Raw genomic sequence first — 16,778 nt, forward strand, 5'->3', positions numbered from 1 at the left:
GGGCATTGCAAGCATCCTGAAATGATGATGACTGTACCTGTTTCCTTAAACTCACACTTGGCTTTGTTTTTCCAGGTCTATAAAGGAGAATTTCAGCTCCCTGAATTTCTTAAAGAAAAACCTCAGGTACTGTATCTGCTTCCTCTTCTTAATCTGATAGATAGACTCTTGTGTCTGAGGGATCTTTTGAAAGAGTGCTATACTGGTGGTAGAAAGACTGGCCTCTGGTAATTGTTGGTTTTAACAGTAATTTAACACCATCTTAATTTGAGAGAGCTCAGTATCAATGTCTTCCAAAATTAGGGAGCTACTTTATTGACAACTAAAATCCAATTGCTTGAGGTGACTTATAAGCCATATGGTATTCCACATATAAGAAGCCTGCCTTAGTGAATCTGCTCCGGCCTTCTCATATCTAACTTGAAATAAAACTATACAGCCACACTTGGTTCTTATCACATAGACATCCATGATATTCACAGCCATTGGCCTTCAACTGGAAAGCCCCCAGGTTGGGAAAGGACAGCGAGAGTTTGAAAATTATAACTTTTACTTTTTTAAAAAATTAGTTAAAACAGATCCAGAGTTATCCTTGTAATGTCACGCCTTCACTGGGTCAGTACTGTTTCTTGAGTCCAAGAGAGACAGGCAGTGTTACAGCTGACACTGTGCGCCTAAAGTGTGGCCCGGGGTGTCCTGCATCTGGCCGTCATCGGCCATTCCTATACAGTAGTGGGGAGAAAATTGTCAGCTACTACTTGAGCCCAGCAGAAGACTTCCCTTTCTAGCCTAGTGATAATACATGTTGCCTCCAGGCTGCTACTATCAGTAGTTGGCTTGTAAATAGGAAATGACTCCACACTGAACCGGTTTCTAAAATCATCCGAGATAGGATTGGTGAGGCAAACATACCTCCTCACAGACTGTGTGAGTGTGAAGTCGTGTTGACTGAAGCAAGCCTGCAGTAAAGTGGGCTGGGCTCTCCAAGAGAAGCTGCCCTCTCACACCAGGGTCGAAGGCTCTGTCTTCTCAGATCCTTGTCCGATAACAATCAGCCATTAATACTGGATATGTACACTTGAGAATTCCAAACTACTTTCATGGCATATTCTTATTAGCATATGTTCAATTTTAATCCTCCCATTCATTCATTTTATTTATTCAACGAATGTTTACTGAATTTCTGTTATGGGTAAAAAATTGGAAGTCCTCAAGAGTCAGAGAAAAAAGGAGATCTTCTTAAGGAACTTCTGATCTCCCCTAAAGACTAATCAGTTTTTGCAGACAAGGGGGCACTGGGCCCTGAGCCTGGGCTAGGCGTGATGCCCCAGAAACCTGGATGGATTCATCAATAAGCCATCAATCACTTGCAGGGTGTGGCAATTGGAGCCAGAGAAAAATCCAAGAAGCAAGTCCAAGGAATGTCAAATCCAAAGACTGTTTTGCATAATAAGTTTGAAGGAATCAAGAAAGAGAATTTGAGACTAAAATTAAAGGGATACCTCTGCTTCACTGCATACATAAAAATCATATCCAGGCCGATTATAGACCTAAATGTGAAAGGCAAAATAATAAAGTTTTTAGGAGACAATAAAGGAGAATATCTTCATGACCTTAAGAGGGAAGGTTTCTTAAACAGATCATAAAAAACACTGATCATTAATTTTAAAATGTATAACTTGGGCTCCACTAAAATTGATAATATTTACTTATTAGAAAGCATCATAAGGAGAGTAAAAAAGTATACCTTAAGTGGAATAAAATAATTAAAAACAAAGGAGTCATTTGTAGAATATAGAGGATTCCTACAAATCAGTAAAAAAAAAAAAAATGCGCAAAAGGCTTACTAGGAACTTCGAGCCCCTTACTGTGGTTAGTTTAATGCGTCACACACACACATACTTAGAAAAGGGCTGTAAAAGATTTTAACTTACAATAAGTGAGAAAGTGGAAGCCCACAGAACCCTCAGGTTTGGTATGTAGCTAAAGTGACTCACAGAACTCAGCAAAATGCTGTACTTCCAGTTACAGTTTTATTATAAAGGATACAAATCAGGATCAGCCAAATGAAGAGACATGTTAGGACGGGGACTGCAAGGGTCTCAGACACAGAGCTGTGCCCATTCCCCGTGGAATCAGGGTACTCCTCCGTCTCAGCAGCATGTCAGTGCATTCACCAACCAGGAAGCTCCCCTGAACTTCAGCATCCCTAGTTTTTATTGAGATCTAATTACATAGACGTGATTGATTGAATCATTGACCATGTGATTGAAGTCAATGCCAGTCAACATCCCCTATCCAGAGGTTGGCTGGCTTAAATTCCCAGCTCTCTAATCACAGGGGCACCAGCCAATTAGTGGCAAAGCTGGTTTCTGCTCTTTTGATCTTTCTGTGACCAGCCCCCATCCTGAGTTATCTCATCTCTTAGCGTAAACTCAAGTATGATCCAGGGAGCTCCGGAATAATGAAGACATTCCCGTTACCTGGGAAAATCCAAGAATTTAGGGTCTCCCTACCAGGAACTAGGGACATAGTCCAGTCAGATTCCTTATTATACAATAGTAGCAGACTGAGTTCATTAGAAAATATGTGATCAGAGCCTACAAGCTACCCCTGATACTTCAATGGGAGCAGTCACTTTTCATCCTGACCAACTTCAAGGACTTTTAAAACATCTTTTGCTTCCTTTGACAGACTGAGGAAGTGGAGTAGCAGAGCCAGGAACCACTTAACGTATGTGAGGTGAGAGTTGGGGGACATTCCTTGGTCTTTGGGTTTCCCTGCTTAAGCTCTCCTAGGAGGCAATGTGGTTGGAGTGGAGAGCACAGCTCTGAAGTCCATCAGCCTGGGTTGGAATCTGGGTTCTGTGGCATTGAGCAAATCGCTTCTCTGTGTCTCAGCTTCCTCATCTGTAAAGTGAGGACAGTATTAATAAGAGAGTAATAGTAAGAATTAACCATAATAATGTCTACAGAAAGCTTGTTACTAAGCACTCAAACAGTGTTAGTTGTTATTTTTAATATGAAGAGGAGTATAAGATAATAAAATATTTTAACTGAAAGCAATTTGGAGACCATTAATCCCACTAACCTGTTTGCAGGTAAGGAGACTGATCCCCGAGAGAGAGCAGGTTATTTGTCAAAGTCACATCACAGGAAGGTGAAAGCCAGAGCTGCTTCCACCACTGCATGCTGCTTCTGTGTGTGCTGGATGTGCAAATGTTTTTGCAGTAATATTTTGGGGAGTTGGTCAAGTCTGTCCTTGCAGATTTTAATGTACAACGAGGTCTTGTTTGTAACCTACATTGTCTCATTGTAGGTAAGGGCTACAGTTGGGCTAGGCCAGCCATGCCTTATCAGTCCCCTTTATATCTGAGTAATCATCAGGTACATGTCCAGGGACACCAGCCAATTAGTGGCAAAGCTGGTTTCTGAACCCAGAGGTCCTGACATAGCTGCTCAGAGCTCACACCCTTTTCCCACACTTCCTTAAGATTGTGTTTTGTTCTGAATGATGTGGTAATGCCTTAGATCATTTGGAACTTGAAAAGCTTTTTTAGAAATCTGATTTTTTTCTTATAGTTTTGCTTGCTGTTTTAGTTTTATTTTATATAATAACATTGTATTGACAGCATACTCTATACGAGGCATAAAATATCAAGCATTTTATGTATGTAATATATAAATAACGTATATGACACATACTATATAATATATAATATGATATTCATATATGTAATATATGAATGAACTCATTCAGAGTTCAAACCACTCTGGCAAAGTAGGTGGTATTATACCTGTTGTACTGATGAGAAAATTAAGACTGAATAATTTGAATTAAGAGATTTTTTTTCTGACTTGCTGGGTTAATGGATAATAGACTAAAAAAGCACATGAACACTGCTATGCCATGTCAAAATCATGGATCACTTTGAGCTAATTAATAATATTAATAGGTTTCAGGATTTATGACTGCCTTTTTGCTAAGGAGCAAATGCTAAATGTTAGACATACACTCTATGTACGTATGTAACAGCAGTTATCATACCTTTTATAGATAAATTCCCTCCGTGAAATGCGCACATAGGGATTCACTTATTGAATGTTTCACAAGACAGAATGCAGTGTCAGTTCACTCCAGCCTTCGAGTTGACTCCACAGCATCATTTCATCCTTGCATGTTTGTTGTAGCTTGTAGGGGCCACATGCAGTGAGAGGACTCAGAAGAAGCAGGAAGACAACAAAGCATCTCAGGAAGGATACTAGTCTTTCTTCTTGTCTTTGGAGTCCCTTTGGCATTTGAATGACAGTCGCTGTGTTCTCTAAATCTTCCTTTAAAGAACCCTGGTATCTACTCTTTCAAATGCAGAGTCAGCATGTCAGACCCCTGGACTTGTGACATCCCTACCAGTTCCCCTGCAGTAACTTCAATTGCAGATGACAGTCGCAGTCATTCAGCAATGGGCAGGAGCAGCCCGTGCTTTGGCTGCCATCTGCTTGTTTGGTGTCCCAAAGCGACCGGCAGGCGTCTGAAAGCATCCCAGACTGAGGGAGTGTGTGCTTCCTTGGTAGTCCTTCTGAGGCGGCTGCTCTTGTGACCGTCTGTCCTCCTCGCTGCCTACCTGGCTTAGGCTGGGACCGCAGCTGGGTGCCGGGGAGAATGAAAGTGTGACTCCACACCTGTAACCGTATTCTATTTGTTTGCCTTAGGGAAGACTGCTGCCTTTCAACAGGAGGGAAAGTTCTAGGACTGGCTGTCCCCCGCTGAGATCAGTAGAGCGTATGTACCATGGCCCGCATCTCCTGTTGGCTTGCCGGTCTCCTCCCACTGCGAGGGTGGGATGTCAGTATACATTTGGGCCTTCCTGAGTGATCTTCCTGACTGCAGTGCTCTTGATCCTAATTACATGCACAACCCTGTGGATAAGAAGCCCAGAGGGAGCATGTGCTTTCTGTTAAAACTGCTCTGGTCCTCATCTTTTCTTACCAGATTCCAAACTTTTGTTTCAAGGGGAGGGTTTTAAAATGGAATTCTATAAGCAAAATTGGGCAGTTTCATCTTGGAATAGGTTGTCTGTACATGTTCTAATGTTTCGTAGAACACTTCCTGTTTAAATGTATTGATGTGGATAATATTAAATATCTTAATTATTTAAATAATTCATTGTATTGTTTTTGAGAAGTTGAGGAATTACCGTACATTTACAACTTAATGACTTTTGTATTTTATTTTTCAAAATAAAAGCTTTAAATGTGTGAAGCATTTCTGGTGGTTTACATGTTTTTATTACTGTGATTTCAGAGAAGCAGTAAGACCTTATCAGACGGTGATTGATAAACCAAAGTTTCTTCAGCTGGCTATATTGTAGATATTCCCTTCTATGCATCATAACTTTTTTTAATTTTTTAATTTTAATTCCAGTATAGTTAACATACAGTGTGATATTAGTTTCAGGTGTACAATACAGTGATTCGACACTTCCATTCAATGCCCAGTGCTCTTCACAAGAAGTGCACTCCTTAATCCCCATCACTCACCTAGTTCACCCCTCCCTCTACTACCTCCCCTCTGGTAACATCAGTTTGTTCTCCATAGTTAAGAGTCCGTTTCTTGGTTTGTCTCTCTCTCTCTTTTTTTCCTTCCTTCATTTGTTTGTTTCTTAAATTCCACATGAGTGAAATTACATGGTATTTGTCTTTCCCTGTGACTTATTTTGCTTAGCATTATACTCTCTAGCTTTGTCCATGTTGTTACAAAATGGCAAGAGATCATTTTTTTATGGCCAAATAATATTCCATTGTGTGTGTATGTGTACCACATCTTCCTTATCCATTCATCAGTCGCCGGACACTTGGACTGTTTCCATAATTTGACTATTGTAAATAATGCTGCTATAAACATCAGGGTGCATGTATCCTTTTGAATTAGTGTTTTGTTTTGTTTTTTATTCTTTGGGTAAATACCCTGTAGTGCAATTACTGGACTCGTCCTATTTTTAACTTTTTGAGGAGTTAAAAAGTTATGCCCCGTGCTCTTCACAACTGTGGAAGACCTCCATACTGTCTTCCACAGTTGGCTACACCAGTTTGCAGTTGCACCAACAGTATACAAGGGTTCCTTTTTCTCCACATCTTCCCCAACACTTGTCATTTCTTGTGTTTTTTATTTTAGCCATTCTGACAGGTGTGAGGTGAGATCTCACTGTGGTTTTGATTTGCATTCCCCTGATGATGAGTGATGTTGAGCATCTTTTCATGTCTGTTGGCCATCTGTACATCTTTGGAGAAATGTCTTTTCACGTCTCCTGCCCATTTTTAATTGGATTATTTATTTTTTGGGTGTTGAGTTGTATTAGTTCTTTATATATTTTGGATACTAACCCTTTGTCAGATATGTCATTTGCAAATATCTGCTCCCATTCTGTAGGTTGCCTTTTAGTTTTGTTGATTGCTTTCTTTGCTGTGCAGAAGCGTTTTATTTTGATGAAGTCCCAGTGGTTTATTTTTGCTTGTATTTCTCTTGCCTCAGGAGACATCTAGAAAAATGTAGTTAACGGCTGATGTCAGAGAAATTACTGCCTGTGCTCTCTTCTAGGATTTTTATGGTTTCAGGTCTCACATTTAGGTCTTTAATGTGTTTTGAGTTTATTTTTGTGTATGATGTGAGAAAGTGACTCAGTTTCATTCTTTTGCATGTGGCTGTCCAGTTTTCCCAACACCATTTGTTGAAGAGACTTTTTCCTATTGCATATTCTTTCCTCCTCTGTTGAAGATTAATTGACATGCATCTTAACTTCTTAATGAAGATTTTGCTGTAATTTATTTCATGAAGACCTATCATCCATTTGTCTCAGAATCCTGTTCTATTTCATGCCTCCCTACTACATTTAAGGACAGAGAAGTTACTGTTCCCAGCTGTTTTCTAGAAGCCATTGTTCTGCAATACAGAATAACCAGACAACAGTAGTAATTTTTATTGAGGGTCTTCCATGTGCAAGACACTGAACAAGGTGTTTTATGTGTTTTCTTACTCCTGACTTGAGAATTCTGCATCCTCTGGTCTTATCCATCAGCAAATAATATTTTCTACCTAGTCATGCAAGCCAGAAACCCAAGAGTCTTTCCTTCCCTTTTTCCCCCCACGTACAAGATCTTTCATTCTACCTTTAAAATACTTCTTGAATTCATCTACTTCCCTTCAGCTCCACTGCCCCCACCCTAATGGAAGACAGCACCGTCTGTCACCCAGACTGTTGCAATAGGGAGCCTCCTAAATAATATCCCCATCCCTACTCTTGCCCCCCACCAAAGTTTAGCACACAGCAGAGTAATAGTTTTACAATGCACGTATAGTTATGTCCTTCGCCTTACCCTCTCTTTTAGAATAGAACCCACATTCCGGCCATGATCTAGCCACTGCCCTTCTTTCCATCTCCCCCACCTCACCTCTTGTGCTCTAAGGTTCTTTGCATCCCCTGGAAACACACGAAGCTTTTCCTGCCTCTGCACATACTCTTCCTCTCTCTGGAATGTTCTTCCCTTTGCTCTTTGCCTGATAGCCTCCTTCTCAGTTCTCTGGTCTCAATAAATTCCATTTCCTCAGAGAGACTTTTCCTGACCCCTTGACCTAAAAAGTAGATGCCCTCCCTGCCTCTCTTCATCACAGTATCACCTTATCAGACTTGGCAGTTTTTAATCTGTTGACTTTTTTTTTTTTATTGTCAGTCTCCTATACTAGGTGGTAATTTCCTGGAAGTCAGAGACTATAACATTTTCTTGTCCATTTTGGTATCTCTGACACCTAGCAAAGTGTCTGGCACATTCTAGGAACCTGGGAAAATACTTGGTAAATGATTAATTCTCCCAGAAACCTCTGGCATATCATTTTACAGATGAAAAAACAGGCTCGCCTGGATCAAGTCCCTTAGACAAGGCCCCTCAGATAGTGCTATCAGGGTGAGCTGCTACTTCAGTCCAAGCCTGACCTGAACATCCCTCTTTCCAGTCCTCTCACCCAGGCCTGTCCCCTTCAGTTGAAAAGGAATACTGCTGTCCTATCAATTCTTTGTTCAAAAACCTTCTTTGATTCCCTAATGCCTAACACATTACATCTAAACTGTTCTGCGGGGCACCTGGGTGGCTCAGATGGTTAAGCGTCTGCCTTCGGCTCAGGTCATGATCCCAGGGTCCTGGGATCGAGTCCTGCATCGGGATCCCTGCTCCTTGGGAGCCTGCTTCTCCCTCTGCTTCTCTCTCTCTCTCCCTCTGCCTCTCATGAATAAATAAAATAAAATCTTTAAAAAAAATTAAAAAATAAACTGTTCTGCTTCCACAATGTGGGCTTCCCACTTTCTAGTGTACAGTATGCCTCCTGCCTGTCTTCCTTACACTCCTTCACTTTCTGCTGCTTTCAGATGCCTGAAAACCCTCTCCCCTCTACCTGGGAAATCCCAGCCTCATTAAGGGCTCAGCTGCTTTCAGTGCCATTTCTCCTTACACAACTGCTCCAACCTCCAAATAGTAATAAAGTCAGCTTCAGCTTAACATAATATTTATTTGTTTGCTTATTTCCTGTGTTAGTCTTATGTCATTGACTTTGTAGGGAGGAGGTTACATATTCCTCTAGAGCCTCTCAGAATGGGAAAGGAGCACTTTTTTTAACCATAACGCAGCCTGCCTCCAGTACTTGCCCCAAAGGAGACATGAGTTTCATTTCTCCCACCTGCCCACCCCTAGAGACTCCACTATTACAGGTGGGCGTGTATTGGACTAGGAAAAGGGCAGAGAACCACTGCACAAAATGGCTGACTCGGGGGAAAAAGGAAACCTCGGCACAACTGGCTTCATCTGCAGATGCTGTGCTATTTCCATCCCTATTGACATTCCCCCTTTCACAAAGCTTTCTTTCTTTCTGGCCCACGCACACTTCTTTTGAGCCCTATGAAGAAAAGCGTTTCTGTTTCCTGTTGGCCTCTTGGATCACGTGTATGAAGATAACTGTCTATGTGATTGGGTGAAACCAAATGGAACTCCTGTTGAACAGATGAAAGATGGCTGGAGTAAAATTTAAAAGGAGGCAACAGGAGGAGACCAGGTTAGACGTGTGGCCTCTATCGGAGTGCTTCCTGGAGCCAGCATAGCCATCGGCCACAGACAGCAAGTGAACCCACAAGGCCAGAGAGGCTGGTGTCCTCAGAGGCCACAGGAAGAGTTAAAGAGAGCATCAGCCATGAAGAATCATAGAATTTAAAAATGAAAAAAAAAACCCTCAGTAATCACTAATCGAGGAATCGGTCTAGTGATACTTATCAAGAACTTGTCATGGGCCAGGCCCCTTGCTAACCATTTTGCATGTCTAATCTCATTTATTTTTTTTTAAAGATTTCATTCATTTATTTGACAGAGACAGCAAGAGAGGAAACACAAGCAGGGGGAGTGGGAGAGGGAGAAGCAGGCTTCCCGCCGAGCAGGGAGCCCGATGCGGGGCTCGATCCAGGACCCTGGGACCATGACCTGAGCCGAGGGCAGACGCTTAACGACTGAGCCACCCAGGCGCCCCCATGTCTAATCTCATTTAATTCTCATAACTACCATCTGAGGGATGTACTATTGCGACCTACATTTTACAAACACTGGCTCTGAGGGTAAAGTACCTAGTACAGCTAGTGACAGAGTCCGGATTCAAACAGAGGCAACCTGGCTCCAGAGCTGACACCCTAACCACTACTCTGCATCTCCAATAATCATCTTTATACTAGAATAGAAACTTGCCATTAGCATTGAGTTGCAACTGTTTAAGTACCTCCCTTGTACTTAGTAATTTCCTAGGTATAATTGGGTGGTGCGCCAGGAAGTATAGGCAGATCACTGCCCTTGGGAATTTATGGTCTTGGTAAAAATCAAGAAAAATGCCCATAAAACAATTATTTCAGGTTCTAACAAAATGTATGTACTATCACCTACCAAAACCTGGCTAGTAGGTGATAGATAAGTAATGGTCTAGGCGAGACTCCATCCAGTGTTATCCCCAAATCTGTATTTCTAAAGGAGCTGTCTGGGCTTTTCTCTGGGGAGGTCAATATTTTCAGCATTGAGTTCCCTTCCCTGCTCCTCACTATCCACTGCAGTCTTCTGCAGACACTTTAGGTCTTTGTGTAAAGCAGAGCATCCAGAGTTATTCTGAATTGGGCAAAAGAGGTAATTTTTATTCATTTTGTGTTGAAATCCTAACAAAGGAGTTCATTATTTGAGTATTGGGTGTGTATGTGTGTGTGTGAGAGAGAAAGAGAGTTAGTTTTGTTAGAGAGAAAAATAAAGGAGTTTGATTCTTCCTCTGGAGCTGATTATTACCAAAGACCCAAAATTGAATCATTTTCACAATAAAACCACTATTTTTGTTCTTATATATTATAGAAATGGCTTTAAGGCCTTACTTTGAGAAAGCCTAAAATGACCTCTATTGGCCAAACATGGAATGACTACTGAACTTGTTTTCAAGTTGAAAAAAAAATAAGGGAATATATATATATCATGCATGGTTGACTTTCTCTACAAAACTGTCCATTGCGATACAGTTTTTTGAAATAAAAAAGTTGAAGCAATCTAGTGAAAGGGTGTACTGGTTAAATGAATTGTGGTACATCCACATAATAGAACTCAGCTAATAAATATGATATTGTAGAAAAAGATTTGGGGCGCCTGGGTGACTCGGTTGGGCGACTGCCTTCGGCTCAGGTCATGATCCTGGAGTCCCGGGATCGAGTCCCGCATCGGGCTTCCTGCTCAGCGAGAGAGGAGCCTACTTCTCCCTCTGACCCTACCCCCTCTCATGTACTCTCTCTCTCTCATTCTCGCTCTCTCAAATAAATAAATCTTAAAAAAAAAGATTTAATAACACAGAAAAATGTTCATGTTATATTATGTGAAAACTTGAGATCACAAAGCTGTTTATTATGATCCCATTTTTATTATTTAAAGGATAGGTAGGAAACTAAATAGAATAGCTAAATTGATAGACAACTGAAAGGACGTGTTCCAAAATGTTAAGTGTTATCTCTTGGTGGTGGAATTGTGGGGATTCTTGTTTTCTTCTTTCTGCTTAATTCTGTTTTCTAAACGTGCTTTGATCAACATGAATTATTTTTGTAAAAAAGTAAACAATGAGTTATTATTATGTTCTTAGATATCATTAGACATGGAAATTATTTATAGGAAAGGTTTCAGAACTTCAGAGGAATGGACAGCTTCACACGATGCCATTTCAATAGTGATTTATTTCAGTCTACATATTTTCCAAGAATGTTACCATCCTTGCGGTCCAGAACTACTTTGGGGCCTCCATATTCTGGGAGAAGAAACTTATCTCCAACTTTCAGGCTAATTGGTTGAATCTCTCCATGCTTTCCTTTAGAGCCTGATCCAACAGTTACTACTGTTGCCTGCAGTACTTTTCCTTGAGAATTTTCTGGAAGCAGAATGCTTCCTTGCAACTAAAACTCAGTCAAAGAGGGGAAGAAACCTTCTCAATCCTGTCCTGCAGTGACTGGCTGCCTCCGTTTCCACTCTGCTCTCGTACCACCACCACAAGGAGACCCCCCAAAAGCAATACTTTTTTTAAGGAAACAAATCAAGAGATTGAACCCCCTAATTCCACAGATAAAAAAAAAAAACAGAACAACTGGGGTCTTGAGTAGTGCTGCAACTTACCCAAAACTACACATCTAGTGAGACTTAACATTGACTTTCTGTTCATTTATTTTCTAGTAAGTCTCATTTACCCAATCTTCAGGTAAGTTAGTAATATTAATAATCTGAAGACTTGGTTATTGATTGTTCTTCACAAAGGAATAACTGAGACTTGAATCAGAAATGAAGCAGGGTTTCAGCCATTTGGATGTTTGGATGGAGCACATTTGAAAGGATCACGATGCAGTTAGGATGCATTTATTTATCTTACCTGGGGGTTGGCAAATTACAGCCAGTGAGCCAAATCTGGCCACATGTACCAAATATGTCTGTGACTGCTTTCTCTACAGCTGCAAGTTGAGTAGAGACAAACTATATGGCCTACCAAGCTGAAAATATTTCCTATGTGTCTCTTAACAGAAAAAATACACAAACCCCTGCTCTAGAGATTATTTTAATCCTATCCTGTCTCAGGACGTTTAAATATTTCACTACACCTTAATGTCTCTAGCCAACCAAAGGGACTCTCAGCTGGCAATTTCAAGAAACGTCAAAACAAACATCAGAGCTAGGAAGCTCCCATTTCCCTGATACTCTTTTTCTGCCTCAGAAAAGCAGGCCCTTCCCAGCCTCAAATCCAACAGTCTCTGAGTGGGTCAGGATGCCTAGGAAGACAAAGAATGTAGAAACGGGGAGAGGACCCAAAAGAAAGGAACATCAGGAGACAGGGTGCATTTTCTCAGGGTGCAGGGGATTATATTTCCCCTAAACTCTTTTTCCACTTGATGGAAGCATGTTCCCTTAAGCTGGGAAGTGCTTAAGCCTGAAATGATAGACCAATGAAAATGCAAAACAAACTGGGCATGAGGTGGGAGGGAGAATTGGTGATGTGGCTCCAATATCCGCACCCACCCATGGGATTTGACCGTAATCCTTTCAGAGGTGACTGGAGATCAGAAAAGAAGTGAGAGAGCCAATGTGAACATCGGTCACATTTATCAAGCAGGTGATAGGAAGAGAAGTCCAGGCTAAGGAATAGCAGTGGGTAATGAAAGGGGTGCATCAGAGGCTGGAGGACAGCTGAGCTGGGTTGAGAGCAAGTGGGCAAGCTTGGTTCTGAGCCTTCCATGCTCTGCCTCTTAAAAAAAAAAAAAAAGACAAGATTGGAACTAGAAAAGGAAGTTGACTTGGATATTGACTGGGTTTAGTGTGGTAATCTTTTTGCAATTTATACAAATATTGAACCATTATGTTTGTACACCAGAAACTAATATAATGTTATATGTCAATTATACCTCAATTAAAAAAAAAAAAAGAAAAGAAAAGAGAGCTGACTAGAAGAAACACACACACAGATGGCCCAAGGTCACTGTTCATCATGCATTTATAGTGGTACCAGTTCATATGGTGATGGCGCTCACCCAGAGGCAGAGCATGGAGGGCTGATGGGTTAATCTAATGGGTTTTGTCCCACGGTCAGGTGCTGGAAAGGGAACACACAAAGGCATTCCCTAGGGAGATGCTTAAATGGATACATAGGATCTTGGTAGGATAGGGGAGAAAATAAAATCCAGTGATTTTAGTTTATCAGATACCTGAGAGAAAAGGGTGGGAGGGTCAGGGACTATCAGTCATAAGGAAATAGAAAAGCAAGTAAACCAGGTTTTGGCAAAGAGATGGAAGAACAGAATCTAGTGATCAAAGATCAACGTATTGGAGTTAAAACTTGGGAGGTAAGAAGAGTTCTGAGTCCCAGCAAAATTCCTCCACAGAGTATTTGCACTTTTTTTTTTGCTCTTTTCTCTTTCTTTTTTTCCCATTTTCCCTTCACTTCACTCAGAACCAAGCTTTTTTCTTTACCCCTTTCTGAAACTCTTCAAGAGCTTTAAATGCAGGAGTGACGTGATTTGGTATGTTCAGAGCAGCAAGAGATATTAAAATAAGGCTCATAGCAGCATTGATTGTCATACTACAACACTAGGAAATAATTAAATATTCATCAATAGTGGCATGGATAATACTGCATTTATTTAAAGTCTAAAAACATGGGTGCCTGGGTGGCTCAGTCAGTTAAGCGTCTGCCTTTGGCTCAGGTCATGATCTCAGGGTCCTGGGATCGAGCCCCGCATCGGGCTCCCTGCTCAGCAGGGAGTCTGCCTCTCCCTCTACCCTTCTCCTCTGCTTGTGATCTCTCTCTCTCTCTCTCTTCCCCTCAGATAAATAAAATATTTTTTAAAAAAAGTATAAAAACAGGGGCGCCTGGGTGGCTCAATTGGTTAAGTGTCCACCTCTTGATTTCCACTCAGGTCATGATCTCAGCATTGTTGGATGGAGCCCCCTGTCACGCTCCATGCTCAGCAGGGAGCCTGCTTGAAATGCTCTCTCTCCTTCTCCCTCTGCCCCTTCCCCTGCTCTCTTTCTCTCTCCTCTAAAATAAATAGATAAATCTTTAAAAAATAAAGTCTAAAAACAGCCAAAGTTAAACTGCATTGCTTAGAGATGTAGACGAGGGTGGGTAAGCTTGGAAACAAGGAAATGATTGTCAGAAAAGTGAGGATTTTGGCGACCTCTGGGAGAATGGAGGTTGCCTTCATCAGGGAGGACCCTTGGAGAATGTGGGGGCTGGCAATGTGGTTTTATGGGTGTCTCCTTCATAATTATTCTTCAAACTGTGCATATATGGTTTTGCACTTTTCTGTATCATATATCCCAACTAAAGAGAAAATATGCATGGAAAAATACGTACCATGTTTAGGAGAGGGGGGAATGAGATTAGGGAGGTGTGTGCAGATACAGTTGTGTTTGTAATTTTATGTTTCATGAGCTGGGAGCTAAGTACATGGGTTTTCAATTATTATTGTCCATAATTGTTTATATGTCTAAAATATTTAAATCGAAATTAAAACTAAGAAGGCAATATGGAAAAGAAGATGGATGCTTTTGTTTCTGTTTTCATTTCCTTTATGGTTGTTAAATTATTTATTCAATAAATTTGAATCAGGAGAGAAAACACAATAGCTAAATCAGTACTTTAGAGATTTGCCGGCATTCAGAAGTTCTTTTCTTTAGGGAGACATGGAGAATAGAATCCAGTTACTAATCTCAGGGCTTGATCTCAGGCCTGTTTGTTTGGTTTACTCTTGCAGAAGTGATCCTAGGGTATACAACTGCCTGCGTCCTGTGAGCAGCTCCCACCTCTGCATGAGTATCTGCTACTCACCCCATCCCTCTCTCAAAGTCTCACTGACCTTTCCCTGCAGCCCTCATGTGAACTGGCCCGGAAGTCATTCCACTGTTGGGTGGAGATGGCTGCTGCTTTCCTAGAAAGCCTGCTCCAACCCCTTCCTACTCATTCGGCAAGTCCTCATTCCAGGCTGCTGATCTTGGATCCCCCCCACCCCCTACACTGTGTAAACAGAAATAACTGGGAAACTACACTCCTGAAGGAAGTCCTCAGCAGGGCTGGAAAATGAAAACTCCAACACATTCAGAATGCAATGTAAGACTGGTTGCACATGGATTTCCCTACCTCCTGAGCCTCTGGGGCTCCCTTCTCATTTTCTTTATACAGCCTTTCTTTAAGGAGTTGGAATAACTGTCTCCCTGAGAGCCCTTAGTCCCGTGGTTTTCTCACGTGGCTCCCTAGGGGAGGAGAGGGCATCTGGCCTAGTGGATAAATGGAAGGAAGCTGGTCCAGGTAACTCCTTGTTCAGTTACTTAGTGAACCAACCCAGGATCCGCTCAGACTTCTTGTCATGTACAATAATAAAGTTCTCTTTTATTATTTAAGCCAATTTTGGTTGCAGTTTTTATTACAGCTGAAACATCCTACTTACTGTAGGATAGAAAGAGGAAATTTTGTTATACATATTGTTGAGAAAGTCGGGAGCAGTTAGTGATAAATAAGAGGAAGCCTCCAGGGGTCCCGTCTGGGGCAGTGCTACTCAAAGTGTGGTTCATGGACCTGCAGCATCAGAATTACCTAGCAGCTTGTAAGGAATGCCCGGGTAAGGGCTTCACTCCAGACGGACCAAATCAGATTCCCTGGAGGTAGGACTGGGAATCAGTATTTTAACAAGGTCCCCCTCAGTGATTTGGATGCAACTAAGGTGGGAGAAAACACTGACCTAGAAGCCTTCTGCAGCTGGGAGTGTGACTGGTCCATCAGAGGAAGTGCTCTGTCTCTAGCTCACGGCCGACCTCTCTGAAGCTGTTCCGATCTTCTAGATCTCAATTTCCCTTTCTGTCACAAGAGTATGAGGATCAGATGAGGAACTGGGTGTAAAAATGGTTTGAAAGAGCTCAAGCCTTGATCCCTGGCAGAGTCCTTGAGCTGGCCCACCCCTACGGGGGGCTACAGCACCTGAGGCTGCAGACAGTATGTCAGCTGCTTTGGGGAGGGCCTGTCCCCGTCTGCGAAGGAACTGGCAGGTAGAGGATGGAGAGTCACTGCCATTCCTAACTGAACTCGGTTGCTCCAATTTTGCGTTTTCTTTTTTCAGATACCTGCTTGCCCTTGTGGCTTGAGGAGGGTTGGCCCCTGTCGCAGTGCTGCCCCTCCTCCCTTACAACCTCAGCGACCTCAGCCGTCCTCCCGCCACATCCTCCACATCTTCAGCCCTCCTCCCGCACCTCTACTGAGGTGACCTGGTTCCCCGCCCCCCCCGCCCGGCTCTCCCTGGCCTTTGACGCCCGAGGAGGCACGGGACCCACTGCCCTGCAGACAGACGAACGACTAGGTCGTGAGCCCTGCCTCCGCTCGAGTTCGGAGGCGTCGACCCCGATGCGGGAACCACCCTCCGAGCCAACGAGGAGCGCCCGCGTAGGGACGGCGGCCTCGCGAACCAGCCCTGCGCGCGGAACGAGAGAGAGCGGGTGGAGAGGGCGCGGCCGCCTGCCTGACGACCAATCAGAGCAGGGCAAGCAAGCTGGCCCGGCTCCCAGTGGCCACTCAGGCGCAGGCCGAACGCGCTGCCTGCTCTTGGACTGGACAAGCTTCCTGCCAATCAGAGGCGGAGCAAGAGGAGCCTCGGCCAATAGCGGGAGGCGCCCCGGTCAGGCCGGTGGCCCTGCGGCGCGCGCGGTGGTCCGCAA

The 16,778-nt window shown here is 42.7% G+C and overlaps 1 protein-coding gene across 1 annotated transcript in view; it reads left to right on the forward strand.

Moving 5' to 3' along the window:
• The window catches only part of TPST1 (tyrosylprotein sulfotransferase 1), a 160,785-nt gene extending 155,523 nt beyond the window's left edge, over positions 1-5,262 (forward strand). Inside the window, exons 4-6 of the mRNA XM_028109998.2 lie at positions 76-126; positions 2,695-2,742; positions 4,710-5,262. Coding sequence (XP_027965799.1) covers positions 76-126; positions 2,695-2,712 — 69 coding nt within the window. The 3' untranslated portion in view covers positions 2,713-2,742; positions 4,710-5,262. The remainder of the gene's footprint in view (positions 1-75; positions 127-2,694; positions 2,743-4,709) is intronic.
• The last annotated feature ends 11,516 nt before the right edge of the window (positions 5,263-16,778 follow it).

Source organism: Eumetopias jubatus, unplaced genomic scaffold (assembly GCF_037043125.1).
Source record: "Eumetopias jubatus isolate StellerSeaLion01/CBP00866 unplaced genomic scaffold, mEumJub1_p1.0 scaffold_12, whole genome shotgun sequence".
NCBI lineage: Eukaryota > Metazoa > Chordata > Mammalia > Carnivora > Otariidae > Eumetopias > Eumetopias jubatus.